General features: G+C 34.9%; 1 protein-coding gene across 1 annotated transcript in view; it reads right to left on the minus strand.

Annotated features, from left to right (window-relative positions):
- Window positions 1–3,643: 3,643 nt before the first annotated feature.
- The window catches only part of LOC149803740 (intraflagellar transport protein 140 homolog), a 107,471-nt gene continuing 90,085 nt past the window's right edge, over window positions 3,644–21,029 (minus strand). Inside the window, exons 28-31 of the mRNA XM_089953498.1 lie at window positions 19,398–19,604; window positions 17,585–17,961; window positions 14,128–14,269; window positions 3,644–9,401 (exon numbers count right to left, since the gene is read on the minus strand). Coding sequence (XP_089809624.1) covers window positions 9,159–9,401; window positions 14,128–14,269; window positions 17,585–17,961; window positions 19,398–19,604 — 969 coding nt within the window. The 3' untranslated portion in view covers window positions 3,644–9,158. The remainder of the gene's footprint in view (window positions 9,402–14,127; window positions 14,270–17,584; window positions 17,962–19,397; window positions 19,605–21,029) is intronic.

Genomic DNA, 21,029 nt, shown 5'->3' on the forward strand with positions numbered 1-21,029 from the left:
ATTGCCAGTCACACCAACTTTCATTAGGAGTTGGAATTTAATGTTTTGTTTATTGTTTTGGTTTTTTGGGGGTGAGTGGGTGGGTGGGTGGGTGAGGGTTGTTTTTTTATTATCAGTTTTTAATTTTTTTAAAAAATTTCATGTGCTTTGCACATTGCACCAGAGACACATTTGGGAAGGACATCTCCACAGCTTTGTTCAGAACAGGTTCTTCATCTGTACAAAATGACATGCATGTGTTGTCTTATTTCAACACTTCTGATGTTATTCTCGAGTTTAGCTGCTATTTGGGATAGCAATGTTCTGTATTGTCTCCTAACTTGCGTCATTGTGCAAAAGCACAGGGTCGAAAAAATGGAATGTTCATTGGTGTCTTTCCTTATGATATTCTGGTTTCTGTATACAATTTTTATGAGATTGTTTGTCCCGTGTTTTTTTTTTCTTTCTCGAAATAATTTAAGTTTTTTATTTGGTTGTCGGTATATAACATGATGGATGGCACTTTTTCTGTCTTGTATTATTCACTGTACAATGTATGTCTCCCACCCATACCAATTATCTCTAACATCTCGTCTGCAATAATTTCTTAGCAAATGTTTTGGTTTTGCTATTTTCTTGAACATTCTTTTCGATCCCTTTGTTCTATAAATGCTTGAAGTTCCCTGATCCATTTAAAGAGTCGTCTCGCTTTAATTCGTAATACACTTTCACAGGTTATGAGTAATATTTTCTCCACCGTTCTAGGATTTGTTCTCAAGTGTGGCCGATTGACATATGGTTGAAAAAACACTACGTAACTGTTGTGAATAAACTGCTACCCTATGACCAATGTCTGTTACTGACACTAAAAACTGGTGTAAAAATATGCACATATTCAGATTCGAGATTTTCAGATTTATTTGAGTACATCTGAGTAATATAAAATACTTTATTGTATATATATATATATATATATATATAAACTCCTCCACACACATTTTACGAGATAAAATTGAGTTAATATATTTATAAAGGTGGTTCCCGCCTTATCTCGTACCCTTCAGGCACGAATACTATTGAGAAGGTCCGAAACGTCTTTTATTACAAGGCATAGAGGTGTTTCTTCCTTTGAAGTGACTGTATATTACAAAGATCTAAATTCGCCTAACAGTTTGGAGTCCTTACACACATATTTCAACTTTCATCCCTGGAACATCACAAGTATTGTGGGATGTGTCGTTAACAGCAAGTAAAAATATGCCTTCCACAAGTACCACTAATATCTTCTATTTTAAAACTGAAGCCATTTCTAGGTCACTTACATTAGTATGACAGTTTTCAAAGTCCATTATACACGCAGCTAATGGTTTCGAAAGCATGTTTACCTTGTCCGATCGAGATGGCCCATTGTCAAAACCTAGGTTAACATACCTGCTTTTCACAGACAGGCACCATTTTATTTTCTTGCTGTCATAGGACAAAAATGCTGATGTACTTTGTAATAATGACTATAAGGTCTGCATGATGTCTTTAAAAATCCCCGGTGGGTGTGTCAGTTCCATCAGAAGAAAAATTGCAGAGATAACATATACTTTGTACTGCACTATTCCTCTCTTAAAAAGATCTCTATCTGCTTGATCTGCAACTGGGTAATGTTCTTGAACCCACTCATCAATCTCACAAACTCCCTCCCCCCAAATAACCTCCAGCCCATCTTCCAAAATGTCGGTGTTTTTTATATACCACATAGCACAGGTACTATCTGACTTGCATCAATGCACAAATTCAATCCAAAGCAGAAACACAATGTTCTGTAAAGTATTTTAGTAACCACCTAATGACAAAAGTTGAGGAAATCTTTGTCTAGCCCCCATTGCAACAACTTTCCTAACACAATTGGCATCAACTGTTCCACCTCCTTGTACTCAAGTCTTTTGACCAAATCATCTGCATCATTTTCTATTTGAAAGGGAATATACAAGTACTTTCAGGGTTATTCTGTAGATTAAAGCTTCCTGTCTTTGAAATTTCTTATTCCTTAAGATGAACTTTTATTTTATATTTAAACCACTAAGTGATTAAGTTGTTTCTTGTTGAAATACTTAACATCTTCCAAAGATGCAGTATCATGGTCATGGTCTGGTGGCCCCACAAGAGACTTCTTGCTGTTATGTTTGTTTCTAATAGAAGATTTCAATGATGATTTTGTGCACAATGGTGGCGAGAGCTTATCTCTTCTAATAGAAGATTTAAATGTTGATTTTATGTGTGACGGTTTTAAACTTTTGGGGCCTAAAATGAGAAAATTAAGTCCTCTTATTTTAATTATTTTTGCTACCAGGGATAGCAAAATGTGTTCTTCATTTAATATTGGTAAATCTGGAAATTTATTTTTATTTCAAGTTCTTTCCATCTGAGCTGACTAAAGATGGTTTTCATCTTGATTTCTGACAATACTTATGGAGTGAAGGTAACGCTTGACTTTGAGAGCGTGGATATCATATTTAAGATCTTTGTGCATAAGATTTCAGTGCAAGTCCCACACAATAGATAAAATTAATTCATTCCAACCATCACTAACTTAAACCAATGACCATAAGTAGACTATTGGAATCAAATAACTTCTAGGTTTACGTGAAGGATATCCCAGTGGAAGAGATGGGGTTGTGTGCTATCGTTTTAAATCAATTACACACAAAATTGGCATTTTCAGGACTAGTCTTATTTAAGCACTGTTTGGAAACAACATCGAGAAAAGAACATCTGCCAGGCATGTCGGTGTGAGAAATATGATTACATTTTAAGTTACGCAATCTGCCATAAATTTCTAAGGAATAATCTTGGGACTATCACTACACAAATGTTTGAAGAAATCAGTCTTTGGCAGTAACATGAATACATGGCAATTCCTTGCAATTCACAAGTTACTTAACACTCAGTCATACTAAAGATGTGTGGAAAATAAGGAAAACAGAAGCAAATCTATCCTGAAGTGGACAAGATGGTTGCTGAAACTGCTGTGTGGTGGCTATCCTGGTTATTACATAGTATACCAGTTGTGAAAATACACATTTTTTGAATGGGTGAACTTGCATTTCTGAGACACCCAAAGAAACATTAAATAAACCAAAATTTAACAGAGCAATACATTTGTGAAAGCTTCAATGTTACTGAATGATACGGACTTTAATGACCAGTAAAAAGTGCAAAAATACTAATAACTTCACCAGGAAAATGCAAATGTTGTATACACTATGTATATAAACCTTCTGACTTACTTTACTACTGGAAAAAAAAATGCTGCATGGTCAAAATTAAAATAAACTGCAATTCATTTATTTAAGCCACTGTTCACAGTTGCAAGTGAATGTTTAAACTGGTTACATCAGGGATATAGGTGGCCACCTAGTGGGAACAAGAGGAAATAATGTCAGAGTTACTTTCCCTTATCTATATTATATATCATTGGAAAAACATTTTTTTGTCTTCCAAGGGCAGCTGGATTTGGAAGATAATAGTAATTTCCTAATTTTAATGTGATGAGGCAATGTATTTGGCCAAGACGTGCCTGAAAACTGACCTAAGCATGAACCATCACTGGACAAGGGTAACAATGTTCCAATCATATCTGTGGTGAGGCATAAAAATCCAAGAGAATACTGTATACACTTTAAGTATTTTAATCACATATTCAAACTTGTGCATGAAATAAACAATTGGACGGTATAATGATGAGATACAAATCAGATGAGCATGTGTAAGGATAAACTAATTAATCAACCTATTTCTAAAAATCTACATGTATCAGTTTATCTGATTCACGAGTACACAAATTTAAGAAAAGCACAAGAATGTTGTTTTCATGGCAATTTAGATGTTATAACATATCAATTACTATCTAGTCAGTTCTGTGTCAGAAATGTATGCAAAAACATGCAAACAGATTAATAAGGAAAAGCGTACAATCTCTTAGCCTAACAGTCGCAAAACAAAACCAAAATCTAATAAATTAGAGCCTACATTTAAGATAAACTGATGAGATAAATGTAGAAAATTACATTAAGGTATACTTGTACAGAAAAATAGAGGACAAGAGAAAGAATAAAAATTTTGAATTTCATATATTATAAATGGACTGCAGAGGCTGATGAGAACATAAGCTGAAGATTGGTGTTTATAAGAGTCCGAGTGAACACATTCATTAGTAACACTGACATAAAATTAATACAAATTCATTTTTATTACTTTTCTGAGGGATAACTTACAGAGGGTAAACACTACAGATGACAACTGATATCACTGCCACATCCTGCCTTAGGTAGCAATAGTTAATAGATGAAAAAAGTGTTTCAACTACTTTACCATTAAACAATATAAAACAAGAGAAACATTACTTTTGCAACCAAAAAGCAACTGCCTTTAAAAGAACACGTCAGACTTAAGGCTTTGAAAAACTTTCATTATACTCTGATCAAGTCTGAGGACAATAAAATCCTTGTAAGATATATAATTGAATTGTATCAATGTCAAATTGAAAAGCAACTTCACAGCATTTAAAAACAAAAAGGTTTCACAGAAGAAAATTTTTTTTAAAAAAAACAAGCATGTAAACAAACTTTTAATTCTTTTTATTTCCTGATTGTTTTGGAATGTCTGTCAGCTTTAGTTAAGTATATAACTAGGGAATTCATTCTTAGAAACAATTAATAAATACTAGACATATGCAAAACCATGCCTACTATGCCAAAATCATGCCTACAATGCCAAATCATTATGATGCAATCACATAAAATTACAGTATACCAGCATTTGCAAATATTAATTCAAGGTTCAAAAGACAAATGTTTGATATGGAACAGTGGTAACTGACCATCACAAATCCAGGTACTTCTTCTGCTAAATATAACATACAACATGTAGAAAAATGATACATAACTTTGGTCAACATGCACGAACAAAGTTCTATGTTAAACCGAGGCCATAACTCAAGCCAAATGTTTGAGAAGTAAATGCTGAAAATCAAGCAAGAGAGAGGTCATCTAATTTTAAAGTCTCATCAGTGCAAAAGTTATTTAGCAAAACAAAATTTGCATCAGACAAGATATGATGTAACAGCAATACAAGTCACATAGACAAACCTCTAGCACATTTTGTTATTTTCCCTACTGTTTTATCAAATCTGACAGTTTTGTATTGTAATACAAGTCATGTATACACACCTCAAGCACATTTTGTTCTTTCCCCTACTGTTTTATCAAATCTGACAGTTTTGTATGGTAATACAAGTCATGTATACACACCTCTACTTGCAGTCAATTTTTAGGGATTGAAATTTAATTTTTAAAAACCTGTGCAATGAAATTATTTTTTTTTAACATCAAGTAAAATAAAATTTATTTTCATACTTTTACTATTATAAGAATCCTGTAAGAGTTTTGCAATAAAGTACCTATGTCCTCCAAGCAATCTCTAACACGAATAAAGGCACCTGTCAGTAGATATCACAAGCAGAATACATGTATATTTACACTAAAAAATTATAATCATCATTTTGCTTGATATAAATTAACATAATTGTCTTTTAAGCTACTAAAGCATATTCAAAAAAATATAGATGGTAATTTAATTTACACATGCTTAAAAACGAGATTCACGGTATGTACCAGCAAAGAAGCAAAGCCACTGATGGATTCCTACTGGAATGATTCAAATTATGATTCATTTTGTACATGTGTTATAAATATCACATCTAGTGTAACGTGTCCAAGCATTATGAATATGTATATGTACCTGACTACCAATGTACTTACCATAAACATGTTCATAACTGCAACACCAAGCTTTTAATGCAGGGCTTGAAAATAACACTATGGTCTGAATATATCTCCCGTTTCTATGTACCCACCTACTGATTTAAAAAAAACCGAAAAGCACAAATGTGATAAAAGATGCCTAGAAACTTTGTCAGTTCATTTACTGATTTATAATTTCAAACTTGATTATGCCCAGGTTGGACCCTAACACCTTTATCATCTGTGCATTTCATTCCCAATGGAAGTTTTTGGTGTAAAAGACAACCCCATTCACCAGTCATTTCCAGTTGCTGGACAAGTTCATTTTCAGCGAAGATATGTATGCATGACTACACATTGTGTCCATAGAAGGAAAATACTAAGTCATCTACTTCCAATATTTACAATGTCAAATCAAGCAAAGGATAAGAATGACAACAATAAATTTGCCTTTCACATGGATTTAACAAGCGGTGTAATTTCTATGTACATGTGTGCAAAGCAATATAACTCTAAACTCTCAACGTAATGGTAATTTTAGAATTATCTGGCAGTTACCAAATATGATGAACTATATTACAATGTTGTCTGAGGATATCAACTTGGCCATAGTGTACATAACATGGCGCTATGTTAGTTACTGAAAGTCCATTATGCATGACATGTGCAGAGAATGCCAATGTTAGGGCCACTCTGGACACATTCAGGTTTGAAATTATAAATCAATGAATGAATTGACTAAGTTCTGTGCACTTTTTATCACAATAAAGATTTCCATTATTGAAATGGGTTGGTAATTACAAAGAAAAAGGGAGCTATAATCAGACTATAATTAACAAAATTAGAGATAAAAAATTCTCTTGAAAGAACACTAAAATCTGAGCCTTCAAAAAATCTATTTTGATCTGTAAAAATGTATGGGAGTGCTCATGTCTCAGATCTAATTAATAACACAGGGGATCGTACTCCCTTTCAAGATCAATTGATCTTTTTATTTTGCTAACTGACATAGCACTTATGAGGTACAATGTAGGTCCACCACTGAAATGCTTATGTATTCTTTGACACATTAGGTAAATAAGGGTGATGTTAGTCAAAATAGTCAACATGAATGCTAAACTAGCCTGGTCCCTTGACCCAGTGCACTAATTTCCAAACAAATGCCATAAACTGCTGTAGTAGTGCTAAAACTTGCCAATCAGACATGGTCCCGCTGCTACAATCAACAAATAATGCTGAATTATACCATATCAAATAACAGGTTTAATTTTTTAATCATTGTTGATAAATAACTAATGCATTGTGAGGTGACAACTGGAAAGATAGTTCTTGTAAGGTGTGCAGCAACTCCAAAGCATCAGAAATTTGAAGACCACAAGAAAAGCACAACTGTAGATATGACCAAGAGAAGATTCTGGGAAAATGAATATGATCAGCTGAAATATGACCCAGAAAAGGATGTGATGCAGCACACTTTCTGCATTAAGTATTCAGAGAACTACAAAAGTGCATGAATTAGTTACGCTTAGATGGGATGATGTGGTTATCCTGTGGATCAGTGACCAAAACAATTATAATTTCCAGCCCTGCATTATCATCACGGTGAAGATCCATACATTTTAATAAGACACATTTGAGAATTACATGCAGAAAATATTTCTGCATTTGACTGTTTATTTACATCTAGAACATATGAACACTAAACATCAGAGTTGTGAAGATTATAGCATACGAAACACCTGCAGATATGGACCTTCTTGTTATCCTCATGCTGATGATGTAATAAATAAATACATGGCTTGCAGTTACAGTTGAAGTATCATATGCTGATGACATTTCCTTGAATTAAAGTCTTGTTTTCAAGATCAACCATTTATAAAGAAATAATTTTCCCATTTATTTTCAAAAAATGGCCAGAAACATAAAGATCTTTAATCTTATAAACATTTGTGTATATCAGTGATAAGATCTATTTTTCTGAATTCCTGAGAAAAAAGGGACAAATTCAATTTACTGTTATTCCTATCTCCTTGGATAGAAATTACAGTATTTCCCATCATAAGCCCGTGGTTAAGGCTCATAAACAATGTTTTAAAGGTGGAGGTTGGCTTGTCACAGGACAAAGTTATTTTTAAAATAATATTTAAAAAACCCCAAAAATATCTGCATAAATTATGTGAAAAGATGGATAATTATGGAATATATATATATATATATATATATATATATATATATATAGATGGTAAACAAAAAACTTTACAGTGACATTGTGAGCCCAATGATCAGAACAAATCAGAAAATTTTTGCCTTAGCGAAAATGTCAAAGGGGCAAATGAGTGTGTTGCAGAATTAATTCTCTAAAGCATGATTTAACTCAAGCATAAAGAATTTTCATTAAAGGGTTTAGGAAATAAAGCAAATTAAAAAACATCATCCAAAACCTAAATACAAATTTTGTGTGATATTGGTACCAATGCAGATGGCGAGATTGAATGTCACACAATTAATTGTCTAAATTTCATAAAACAATTCATTCCTCATATGATAAGAACTTATCACAGAGCTTTAGGAAATACAGGTATATAAAAACAACTGTATCCAAAACCTTAACAAAACTAATGACACTAGCAGAAAAATAACTGCTATGTTTTGCTTTACACCAACAGGAGCTCAACAAAAACCATAAGTATTTTAAGATGGGACCTTTCATGAGAAATTTAAAAACATCCACATTTATTCTTTTTCTGGTGCTTATCTTTCTCCTTCCCAGTCTGAAATTAATTATATTCAAAGGAGAAACTGCATTTAACATAATTTAAAACTAGGCTTTCTCTTCTTGTTTAAAAATATTTGAATTAATAATTTTTAAAGAGTTCTCTGTATAGGTAACTACAATTGATTAAAAATTCTTATAGTAAAAAAAAAAGTCTGAACATATAGCACATCATGCACAGCAACTGTATGAATTCCCACATGGGATAGCCTTGGCTTCATAGGTCAAACTTATATGCAATACAAGCTTATCTGCCATTCATACACTAAACTTTTCTTTTACAAAATATTAAATCCTCTAAATATTTTGACATAATAAAAGGGGAAATTAGCGGATGTGTTCAAAGCACAAATTTATCAAAATTTTTTCATCCAATTTAATAAAAGCAAAAAGATTTCATCACTAATTCAAAGCTGCTGGGCAACTAGCATTTACATACAATTTGGTTGGTAAGGTCTTATCACACCCAATTCTATATTTCCTTTCAGTAGAGATTTCTTTGGTTGGTAAAGCCTTTTATTACTCCTTATTATTCAATGCTATAGTCCCTTTCAGTATAGATTACTCGATAAAATATACATCTGATGCATAAAACATAATAGTTCATATTCCAATCATACATCGTCTCCATTCATCATTGTGTCCACAACCTCTTCCTCCACAACCTCTCCCTCTTCCTCCTGTGGTGCTGCATCACCCCTGCCACCACGGAAACCATTCATCTTGGCTGACGTTATGGTCCTGCTGAGTGGAAGGTCCAGAGCTCGGTGAATGGCCTCGATGGTCTTCATATTGACATAGTAGGAAATATTGACAGCCGACACCTTGGTCTTCATGTCCTCCATGCATTGGTATGCCTGCCAGGAGATTTATATGGACATTAGCAAAAGTAATTACAGCATCTGACATGTATATCCTATATATTTGTTTCAGAACCATTCTGATCTATAATTAACTCTTAAAAGTATGTTTTGAATGTATTCACTTTACAGGGTCCATGCCATGATTGTGCAACTTGACTTTTCTCCCCATCTAGAAGGCTGATGTGGGAAACTATGGAGTTGTGGGGGTAGAGATGGGTCCAAAAATTTTGTTTTTTATACAGAATTATCTACTAAACATACAAGTCAAATAATATACAAACAAAAATATTCAATTAGATTTATAAAATTACTAAAAGAAAAGCAAATTTTTAGGTAAATTATGTTTCTCTGAGAATACTTACCCAATCACATTACATTCAGATATTAGCCTGTAACCTCATGAATCCTACCCTCCTAAAAGACAAAATTTTTCTTTTCCCAATTTCCAATTGACCAAAAGTAATAACTCTTGCTCATTACCTCCTACTAGCACTGCAGGTGTTGTATAGTTTTAAGCTGACCGAGATACTAACTAGGATACTCACATTACTGGGTGGTTGGGAGGGTTTTTTAGTAATGTGATTGGGTAATTATTCTCTGAGAAACAATTTACTTAAAAATGTGCTTTCTCCTTTGAATACTTTCCCCAAATCACATTATGTTAGGAGAATAAATAACAGGATGAGGGGATGCTGAGCATCCAAAATCTACCTTAGGTATCATTCCAGGGAAGAATAGCTGGATTCCACCTGTGAACAATGACCTGTTCCCCTAGTTATATAAGCAAAACAACCTGGGTAACTTGTTCTGTGACCCTTATCTACCGTAAAGAAGACGAAGATGGAAATCTTCATACTTACAAACTTTTTACTGGTGAATCCAGCAAAGCTAACAGGTTGTGTTGATCGATTAAGATTGGTCCGGTGGCCATCTGTGCTACTGCAACAAGATCTACAAGGTCTGCCTCTGTGATGCTAATCTCCAAGATGAAGGTTCAAGAAGATTGACTCTCCATGACAGTCAACAGCTTCTATTATATTTCGGATCTAAATGATGCATTCAAAAGTGAAGCTCACAGAGATGGCTCAAAGCTTCTGAGCTGCAGTCTTCGAGGCGACTCTGATCTGGTGAGACCTCAGAGTATGCTAAGCGTACAACCCACTTCTGATCAGCCACAAAGCAAGGGCTTGATGGATGGGTGATATCCTGTGCTAGGGCTCACACCGAAAGGAAGAGGCATTTGTGTATACCACAACTTGCCTCTGTCCAGTTCCAGTAGTGCTTGAGAGTGCGAACAGAATCTTGCATGGCTGCTATTCTCAACCTGTCTATCGAAAAGAGCAAGCGAGTTACAGATGGTAACCTATTTTGGGTTACAAAGACTAGTTGTGTCAAGAGAACCACTGAACCATCTGATCTGAACTGAAGAGAGTCTGGGTGGACATATATGGCATGCAGCTTACTCACCCAGCATGCAGAAGCTAAAGCTATCAGGAAACATGACTTGTATGATAATGACTCTCGTAAAGTGTGAGCTACAGGTTCGAATGGATTCAAATCAAGCCATGTTAAAACCAAGGATTGGTTCCATTTGGAAACAAAAAGGGATCTTGGTCAATCGAGACCAAAAAGGGCTACAAAGATCCAATAGGCTGATATCATGCCCAAAATCATGTCTGTCATAATGCTGGAATGTGTCCAATATCATGGGTTGGTAGTATTTGATAGAGGTTGGGGACAACTGTTTCTCCTCGATGAGCCAAATAAAAAAGTCAGAAAGCTGAGGGATTGAGGCGCACCGAGGGACGATGTTGGCATGGCACTGATCCCTAAAAACAGATTTCTCCAGAAATGAAACAAGAAGAGAAAACAAAGCATAGATTATCAAATCAGTATGTGACTAACTAGCTAATATGGTAGCCAAGACTTCCTCTGACCATGTATTACAATTGTTGCACATCAAAGAAAGTTTACACTTAGTATTAAACAAAACAAGAGTCATGGTAGACCTCCACGCTCTGAATCTGCAAATACAGCATTTAATTGACATTCTGCTAAAAGGACACAAGAAGAGAAAGCAAAGCAAAGTTATTAACTCATTAATACAAATATATTCCCCCGTTACTAAGGAATCGAAAAAGTGTTGCATTCAAATCTTATAGACTATACTTTGAACTTATGCATTTCCAGTATTTAGGTGACCATTCTAATGAAACTACACAAGAAAGGGGGAAAAAAAGCATAAATTAGCAATGTAGCATGTTAATAACCCAATAAAACCTACTCCATTACAAATGGAGCAAACTAAAAAGTCAAAGTCGCACTAACTCATAACTACCTAGCAGAGGTCAAAGATAGCATGGTGTGATGTGGTCTTAAAAGGACAAAGACCCTAAAGGTGACAAAATCTCTCAAACTTGGCAGAAAGAAAAAAAAAATTATACAACCTGCAGCAGAATGATTAATCCACAAAAAAAAAATCCAAAAGGAACATTGGATGATGGATCAATAAGAATATAAAAATGGCTTGGATTATTGGAGGATAAACTGTACAATGTGATAAATACAATAGTGAAGCTAAAAATTAGCAGCCCTGGCAGTGCCATGGCAAGGTATGGATAAGAGTTACTACCCTTGTCTATTGGCAATTAGAAAAGACAATTTTGGTAACAGGCTCATGTTCTTGATGTAATGCGATTGGGGAACGTATTCAAAGGAGAAATGAAATAGCTTAAAACAACAATGCTGTTGTTGCAGGGTTTAATGCCATTTTTCAGCACGAGATATGCTCTACATGGAGGCCAGTATCAATGTTGGAGGAAAAACCATGGAAAAACCCAAGAAAGAAGCACCAACCCATGAGAAGCTACTGGCAATCCTTCTCACATAACCACACTGGCTGAACTGTACAATGTGATAAATACAATAGTGAAGCTAAAAATTAGCAACCCTGACAGTGCCATGGCAAGGTATGGGTAAGAGTTACTACCCTTGTCTATTGGCAATTAGAAAAGACAATTTTGGTAACAGGCTCATGTTTTTGATGTAATGCGATTGGGGAATGTATTCAAAGGAGAAATGAATTAGCTTAAAACAACAATGCTGTTGTTGTAGAGTTTAATGCCATTTTTCAGCATGAGATAAGCTCTACATGGAGGCCAGTATCAATGTTGGAGGAAAAACCATGGAAAGGCCCAAGAAAGAAGCACCAACCCATGAGAAGCTACTGGCAATCCTTCTCACATAACCACACTGGCTGAACCCGAGACTCGAACCCATGCAGACAGAGATGAGATGGCAGTGATCTGTAATGGTGGGTGCTTTAGACTACTCAGCCACTCGGGGCCCCAAAAACAACAATGTGTTACCTTGTTATTTCAAGTTACAACAGTGGAAACAGTTACTGACATCAAGGTACAAGTTCTTTCTTCCTACTATTTTTGGAGCAATGAGAAACAAGTGCAGCATAGTATTTTCATGTTTTTTCATTAAACTTCTTGTCATTTCAGTGATTATTTTTTGTCTGCAAATCTCACCAAAATTCACACATGAAACTTGGAGTGAAATTCTGTACATTTGTAGCCCAATCACTAGCAAATTTTAACACTACAGTGGCTTTTAGGCTGTTAACTTGTAATGTTGTTGTTGTTGTTGTTGGGTTTAATGCCATTTTTCAGCACATGATAGGCTATGCATGGCAGCCAGTATTAATGGTGGAGGAAGAACCCTGGAAAACCCTGGAAAGAACAACTGACCCATGAGAAGCTACTGGCAAGCTTTCACACATACCCATATTGGCCGAATCCTAGACTCAAACCCACGCAGACAGAGGTGAGATGGCAGTGGTCCGTAATGGAGAGCGCTTTAGACCACTCGTGGCTCCTGTTAACTTGTAAACGTTAATAAATGTAGTTCATGTTGCATTCTTTGAATAGAAAAATACACAAGGGATAATAGTCCTGTTTAGAAATAGTGCTGAAATCCTGGATAAGATCATTTTTTAAAATTGATATTCTTCAGCAACAAAGATTTTCAAACCGACTGCTGTGGTGACCATACTTTTTCATTTAGGACCAACTAAACATCATAAGATGATTTCTGGTGAAAACCCCATGTGGACATGACTTTCTGTTTTGTAGGCAAAGCAAAAACAAGATATTCAAGATGGTTACCACATTAAATGTCAGACCCACACCATTTTCATTAACATCAACTGGAGATAAGCAGTCTTTGGTGAAAATTTCATGTCGATATGATCATTCACCTAGGAGGAGTGTGGTTGCCATATTGAAAGTTAGATGGTCAACATTTTTATTAGATCATAACTGATAGCCAAAGCCCCATTATTTTCATTCAGGACCATCTAGACTATCGGATAAAAGTGTGTGTAAACGTTTGATAATGGACAAACAGACAATAGACAACGGGCCATCTCATAAACTACTGATCTATGACCAGCAGCGCTAAAAAGCTGAAATTTTTACTGTAATTTTTTCAGATTTCGGCCACATATAATATTTTAGGCATGTACAAGTCAAGTCTAACAGCATGTTTTGATACACAAGGAAATACAGTTCAAATTGGGAAATTTTCAAGATTAAAGGGACAAAAATTTTGTTATCAAAACACAAACCTACCAGTATAACTAAAATGAAGATGCCATAAAATGCATTTTAATAACATTTAAAAAAAAAGGTAAAAGTTGATATAAGCTTCTTACAGCCTTCCATCTTTCCTTCCTAGCATAGTGCTCAATCATTAAGCCATACACATCTCCAATGCGGACTGAAAGGTCAAGGTCAGGCTCCTCTAGTAACACCTGACACTGTTTGACAGCCTCCTCTGGATCATCATCATATGTTCTGTAAAATAAGGGCTTTTATATCAATTTCTGTGCGAATTAGCTCATATTTGATCTATTTTCTAGTCCAGAAGAGGGAAATTCAAGTGACTAAAAAAGAATAACTTGATAACATGGGTTCCGCAGAACATAGTTTCTTGCATATTTGTGACACTATAATTATGCAACCATCTGCTCAAGCTGGATATGAACTTCAGGCATATAGTAACATTACATCAAAGTTTCAGTTGAATCCAACAAATACCGGTAATGAATAAGCGTGTTCATAAGCTCAGCCAATCTGATGTAAGATAACCTCATTATTATTGGTGAATGTCACTATTACTCGAACTCATCCAAAATTTTGATGATACAAGCTTTTATTATGAACATATCAATTTTCTACCCAAAAAAGTCTACCTTTTCCTTGAGGTTTCCTATTTACAGGTGAATAAGCATGAATAAGTATACTTTAACTTCACTGTAAATGGGTAGCACTCTCTTCAACAGATCTGTATAATCAAGTTCCAATAACTTGTCCAATCATAAATAACTGTCAAAATAATACTGTCATTCCCATGTCAAGTCCTCATCAGGGCCTATTTACAATGTCCTATGAAAAACAGTTAAAATGCTATCAGCAGTGACTCATATTGAACTTGCCCATTTATTAGTTTGCTTCAATCTTCCTTGATGCAAGCTCATACAACTGCACAATAGCTGTAAATCACAATATATGGGTCAGCTACCCCAGTGTGTCAGGAATCTGTGTTATTAACAGTGACAGTGGCAAAAACAAGTGACTATTCTTACACACAATTTGTTCATAAAACTGATGTTCATGAACATATCCACCGGTAAAATAAATGTTAGTTTAATGACTTCAGATGATGCTCATATAAAAAGGATTTTCATTCATTTCTTTTTTCTTCAGTCGTGTTTTGGGATTTTATTAATTTATCCGAAAATGTATAATTATATAACAGATATATCATTATCACAGTAATCTAATCTTGATTGCTAGATTATATCATGTTGTTATCATCAGAAAGTCTGGATCGTGTCTCATAATTATTTGGATTTTCTAATGCTCAACATCACCTAGCAATCAATATTGCATCATTGTGATAATAATACATATACACATACCAAATCTCATTAAAATCTGATCTAAATAAAACCTCTAGAATATGATGATATGAACTTGCATACCAAGTCTATTTGAAATCTATCAGAAAGGAAAATACTGGGGTATTCATTACCAAGTGTTGAAGGAAAGACAGACAACAGATGCAGGGCCATACCACAAACTCACATAGCATTTGGATAGGTTAGCTAAAACTTCTTAATCTGGTAAGACAACATGATGAATCGCTGCAGTGCTTGAAAGATACATAATGCAAAGTATGTATATGTGTGTGTGTGTGTGTGTGTGTGTGCGTGCATGCGGATGGATGGATGGATGGAGTCTAATGATCATCACAATCTTGGCTATATGGTGTGCAGTAAGTTTAGGTATCCCCAAAAAAGCAAGTACACCAACAATAAATTAAAAATGGGTACAATATCTAAAATACAAGCCCCAATTGTTGATATAAATCACATTTTTTTTACAAGGTCAGAGACATAAACCACACTCTTCTGCAACATGGTCCAAGACATAAACCACACTCTTGTACAACAAGGTCCATGACACAAACCACACTCTTGTACAACATGGTCCATGACATAAACCACACTCTTGTACAACAAGGTCCATGACATAAACCACACTCTTGTACAACATGGTCCATGACATAAACCACACTCTTGTACAACAAGGTCCAAGACATAAACCACACTCTTGTACAACATGGTCCAAGACATAAACCACACTCTTGTACAACATGATCCAAGGCATAAACCACACTCTTGTACAACATGGTCCATGACATAAACCACACTCTTGTACAACAAGGTCCATGACATAAACTACACTCTTGTACAACAAGGTCCAAGACATAAACCACACTCTTGTACAACAAGGTCCATGACATAAACCACACTCTTGTACAACATGGTCCAAGACATAAACCACACTCTTGTACAACATGGTCCAAGACATAAACCACACTCTTGTACAACAAGGTCCATGACATAAACCACACTCTTGTACAACAAGGTCCATGACATAAACCATATTCTTTTAAAGCAAGGTCCAAGACTTTAGCCACACTCTTTAAAAACAAGGTTCAAGGCATACACCACACTCTTTTAAAACAATGTCCAAGGCATACACCACAATCTTTTAAAACAAGGTACAAGGCATACACAACACTCTTTTAAAACAAGGTCCAAGGCATACACCACACTCTTTTAAAACAAGGTCCAAGGCATACACCACACTCTTTTAAAACAAGGCCCATGAAAAAGACCACACACTTTTAAAACAAGGTCCAAGGCATACACTACACTCTTTTAAAACAAGGTCCAAGGCATACACCACACTCTTTTAAAACAAGGTCCAAGGCATACACCACACTCTTTTAAAACAAGGCCCATGAAATAGACCACATTCTTTTAAAACAAGATCCAAGACTTTTTCACTGAACCACCATCATGAGATGCATCTCTGGGCAATAAGCCTGCCTCCATTAGACATTCTTATGACATGTGATATATGGACTGATGGACAAGAGTAGCACTTACTTGTTGGGGCAAAGAAAAGTTTACAATGGTAACACAGTAATACCCTATTCATTTGTTACAATGTGCACCACCTGCCAAACATTAAAGACCCAAATCTACCCTCAAATTATAAGCTAAAAGTTCAGAATCCATACTATTCATTCAAGTAATGTAACTGGCAGTCTCACATTATATACAGGTAAACATTATATCTAAAGACAGTTAAAAATAAATCTTGTTCAGTTAGAGCATCCTCACGAAAAGATTATAGTAGTCCCTTAATATACTGCACCTGAGTATAGTGCAGTTCATCACACAATGATGGGATGAATGTAGTTTTGATACTGATTGTGCCATACTACAATGTAACCTTATTTATAACATGATATGTTTTTATGGGTGAGGGACTAATGCATTACTCAGGTAACATAATTAGGTCATCTGAGAATATCTTGTAAACCACACCAACCTATTTTTCTCAAACGGTGCAGTTCAATACAAAATTATGGTCATTTTATCTACAGATAAAGTTACATGCTTTTTTTTACATTCAAGGACTGAGAAATGATGATTAGAACACAAAAAACTAAATAAATAAATAAATTTGGGCAATGCTGTTTAACTGAGAGTAACAGTTTTTGTAGGAAGGTCAGATCAGCAGCCAACTTACCTTCGAGCTGTCACAAACTTTTTGATAAGGGTCATCTTATTTTTCAACTGTCCCAATTTTTCTGCCTGTGCCACTTCATCCATCTTTGCTTTACTCATACACTTGTATGCCTCCCCTAGTGCCCCCAGGGCCTTATCATAATTCTGATACTCGTCAATTTCTACCTGTGCACAGGCATCATAGAAAGCTGCTAAAGAGTCTAATGCTCTGCCTTTGGTATAAAAGCCAATTATGTTTTTCATGATTTCTGGATCTTTTCTCCAATCCAGGGACTGCAGATAGTTTGCAGCCATCACATAAATTTCTTTCTGCCTTGAAACGCCAGCAAAGAATACAATTTTCTCTGTGTCTCCTGACTTCAAAAGGGCCTTCATTGCCTGCAATTAAAACAATTAAAATATATATATTAGAAGTACCAAGCCTATCTGATATTCTGTAGTACAGACATGCCTAAACCATGGCTTTATGTGGTTCAGTCATTCACATTACATGGTTCATGGTCATGTAGGCTGCCCTTTTTGAAAATAGGCATAATTAGTGATAAGGAACTGTTCTTGCGCATGCAGACCACAGCTTTAAGCATTTGTTTTGGTCCCCATCCAAACAAAGGTTGAACTGAACACACCTGCTGTAGGACATTTGCTTTATTGGTAGCAGTGGAAAGTGAGGCTGGTGATGGAAAGCATGACCATTTCCAGCAAATGTTCAAACACATGTACTTAAAATCATTTTGATTGACAACGAAACTAAAACATTGTTGAAAATAAATACCTGTATCTGTACTGTACCATAAATATAATTATATTAAAGACAGCTATATACAGCATAGATAAAGATATTTCATTTTATTATTAACTTTTTGTCAATTTTTAATGCTCAAAATGACTGGTCTCATAAATTCATATCGTGACAATTTGTTGAACACTGTAACAAATATGTTGCTTTCTGACAGTTTCATCTTTCGAAAAAGGATGTTTGTTCAATACATCCCAGATGGTCAACCATGGATGACTTTTCAAAATTTGAAACAGCTGGATTGACAAAATTGTTCCTCTGCTTGTGCTTTTGATATAACTTGCAAAACATCGTATTTAATGCTTTGTTGTATCTTGGCCATGAGAACTGCTTCTGCCATTTGCTCTTGAAATTTTTTGACTTACTTTAGATTCAAAATTTCATCCTGACTGCCTCTCTTTTTCTTAATCATGATGGTCATTATTAGTTGTGTACATTTAAGATCTATGATAACCCTAGTGAAAATAATAGTAGTGTATCCTTTCTATGCTCTTATTAATTGTTAAATACTTTATTACTAAAGAAAAAAATTACAAAATTAGGATGAATGCTTGTTTGATTTTTACTCCTCTTTTGTTTTCTACATCATTACTGTTATTCTGAAACAAATCTGCGACTATACTGATTGTTAAGGTGCTGACAAAATTCTGTTTGACAGTATGTATAGCAGTAAAGATGTGTTCACTCTAGCATGATAGGGTGTATCTTAAACTGCCTTGTCAGCAGAATTAGAAGGTAGGATTAGTTAGCAATTATAACCAAAACTTGGGGTAGTGTGACACCTGTCATATGCAGACCTGCCATGACTTCTGTCAGGCAAGATGCATGCAATTCCATAAATTTAATATCATAACTCTTGAAGTTAATAAAAAAAATTTGATAACGTCTAAATATAGCTGGTTGGATTTTTCATGGGACAGTTACAGCTATGTCAACCCCTATTTCGTTTCAGTTTCTGTTTTCTTTGTTTCAACAATTTCCTTGATGTTATGAAGTTATCATAATTCCAAGATTTTACCTTAATCTTGTTGCCAGCCTGTGTGAACTTCTTTGTGGCCAGATGGTACTGGCCCTGATGCATGCATACTTCTCCGATAGCTTCTAAGATCTTCAGACGGTCCATTGGATCGTTGCCAGTTTCATCTTTCTCTGGAGTGAGCTTCTCTGCCAGATCTTCACTGATCTCTACATGCTGGTCCATGCAGATCTTCAGTGCCTCCCAGTACTAGAATTTAAGTTCAACTTTTCATTATATGTAACTGTACAAGCTTTAAGTTCAATCTGTATCTGTGCTCTTTATATCTCAGGTATGAGATATCAAGTTTTACAAAACTTTTGTTACAGCAGTTACAAAAAACTGGTTCTGCCTAATAACTATTTATTTTTTAAAACTGAAATATCATGAAAATTTCAATTTTTAAGCAGCGAAAAAAATGCAGACATATTTCCAGTATAGCATGCTGCTGGTTGTCTGTATCCATAATAGAAATGACAGACACTTTTGAATCTTGTGAAACAACTGAATTGGAACTACTGTAAAACTCTATTAAATTGGTCTCAATTGACCAGATGATTATATTAAAGAAAGAATTACAATTAGCTGCCTACATAACTTAATGGTGGTATCATGGGAATTTATCAGTATCAATATGTCGAATAAGAAGGTGAATATGTGTTTCACTTCACCTAATGAGCAAATGTGTTTCAAAGAAAACAATGCTGATTTGGCAAAGAAATGGGACTGAGTAAGAAGTGATCCATGGACCTATGTCAGCTTTCTGCATTCTGTGCAGTAAGCACTTTAGCCCTGGCTAATTGGATGATGTTTTGCATGCATGGAGAAGGCAAATCTCAAAGCAATTTGTACGGCGTGAGACAGTCAAGTATCCTAATTAAGTTATTTATCTTTGAAGAAATGTCTACTTCAGAAATGGATCAAAATGTAATTATGGCAGAGACTACGTTTCATACTTTTCTGCTGAAATCAGATAATTATCAAGATAAGTTTGAAAAATGAAATATTTCTATTAGAATTTCTTCTTTCTTTATGTTTTTATACTTATGACAAAATTGTAAAAAAATCAAATTAAGCATACTTAGCTAGAAAGAAAAGAGAGGAACATGGCTAATTTACCCTGTAACTTACATGTATCTGCTAGTGATCTTTAAACTGCTGGAAATGGGGAATACAAAATCATATAAAACTTGTTATTGTTAAATTTTGAATTCCTCTTAATGCATAACATTCTAATTCAAATCTCATCTTTACATGTAGCTTGCAAAAAATACCATGCTTGCATATATAGAATTTAAAAAACTCTAAAGGGTAATTATGGGTGCTATTCAACATAAAATTAAGCAATATGACTCTTTAACATAAAAAAAAGTCCAAATAGGCCTGATATCATTAACATGACTGACAGCTGCACAATTGCCAAATGCAGGAACAGCTGGACAAGAAATATGTATCAGTAGCACACTTTTTACTTCACTTTTTCAGTTCTGTTGATTCCATATTTTAAGAAAACGTGTATTAAGACTTTCTCTAGTTTCATATCTTCATTTAAATTTGACTGCATATCAGTACCATAGGTCCAATATTGAAAGATCCCTATGCCATGACGCTTTGTGCCAAATTATGTGTGGTAGT

Source organism: Sinohyriopsis cumingii, chromosome 3, assembly GCF_028554795.1.
Source record: "Sinohyriopsis cumingii isolate HCF-2022 chromosome 3, ASM2855479v2, whole genome shotgun sequence".
NCBI classification, from domain to species: domain Eukaryota; kingdom Metazoa; phylum Mollusca; class Bivalvia; order Unionida; family Unionidae; genus Sinohyriopsis; species Sinohyriopsis cumingii.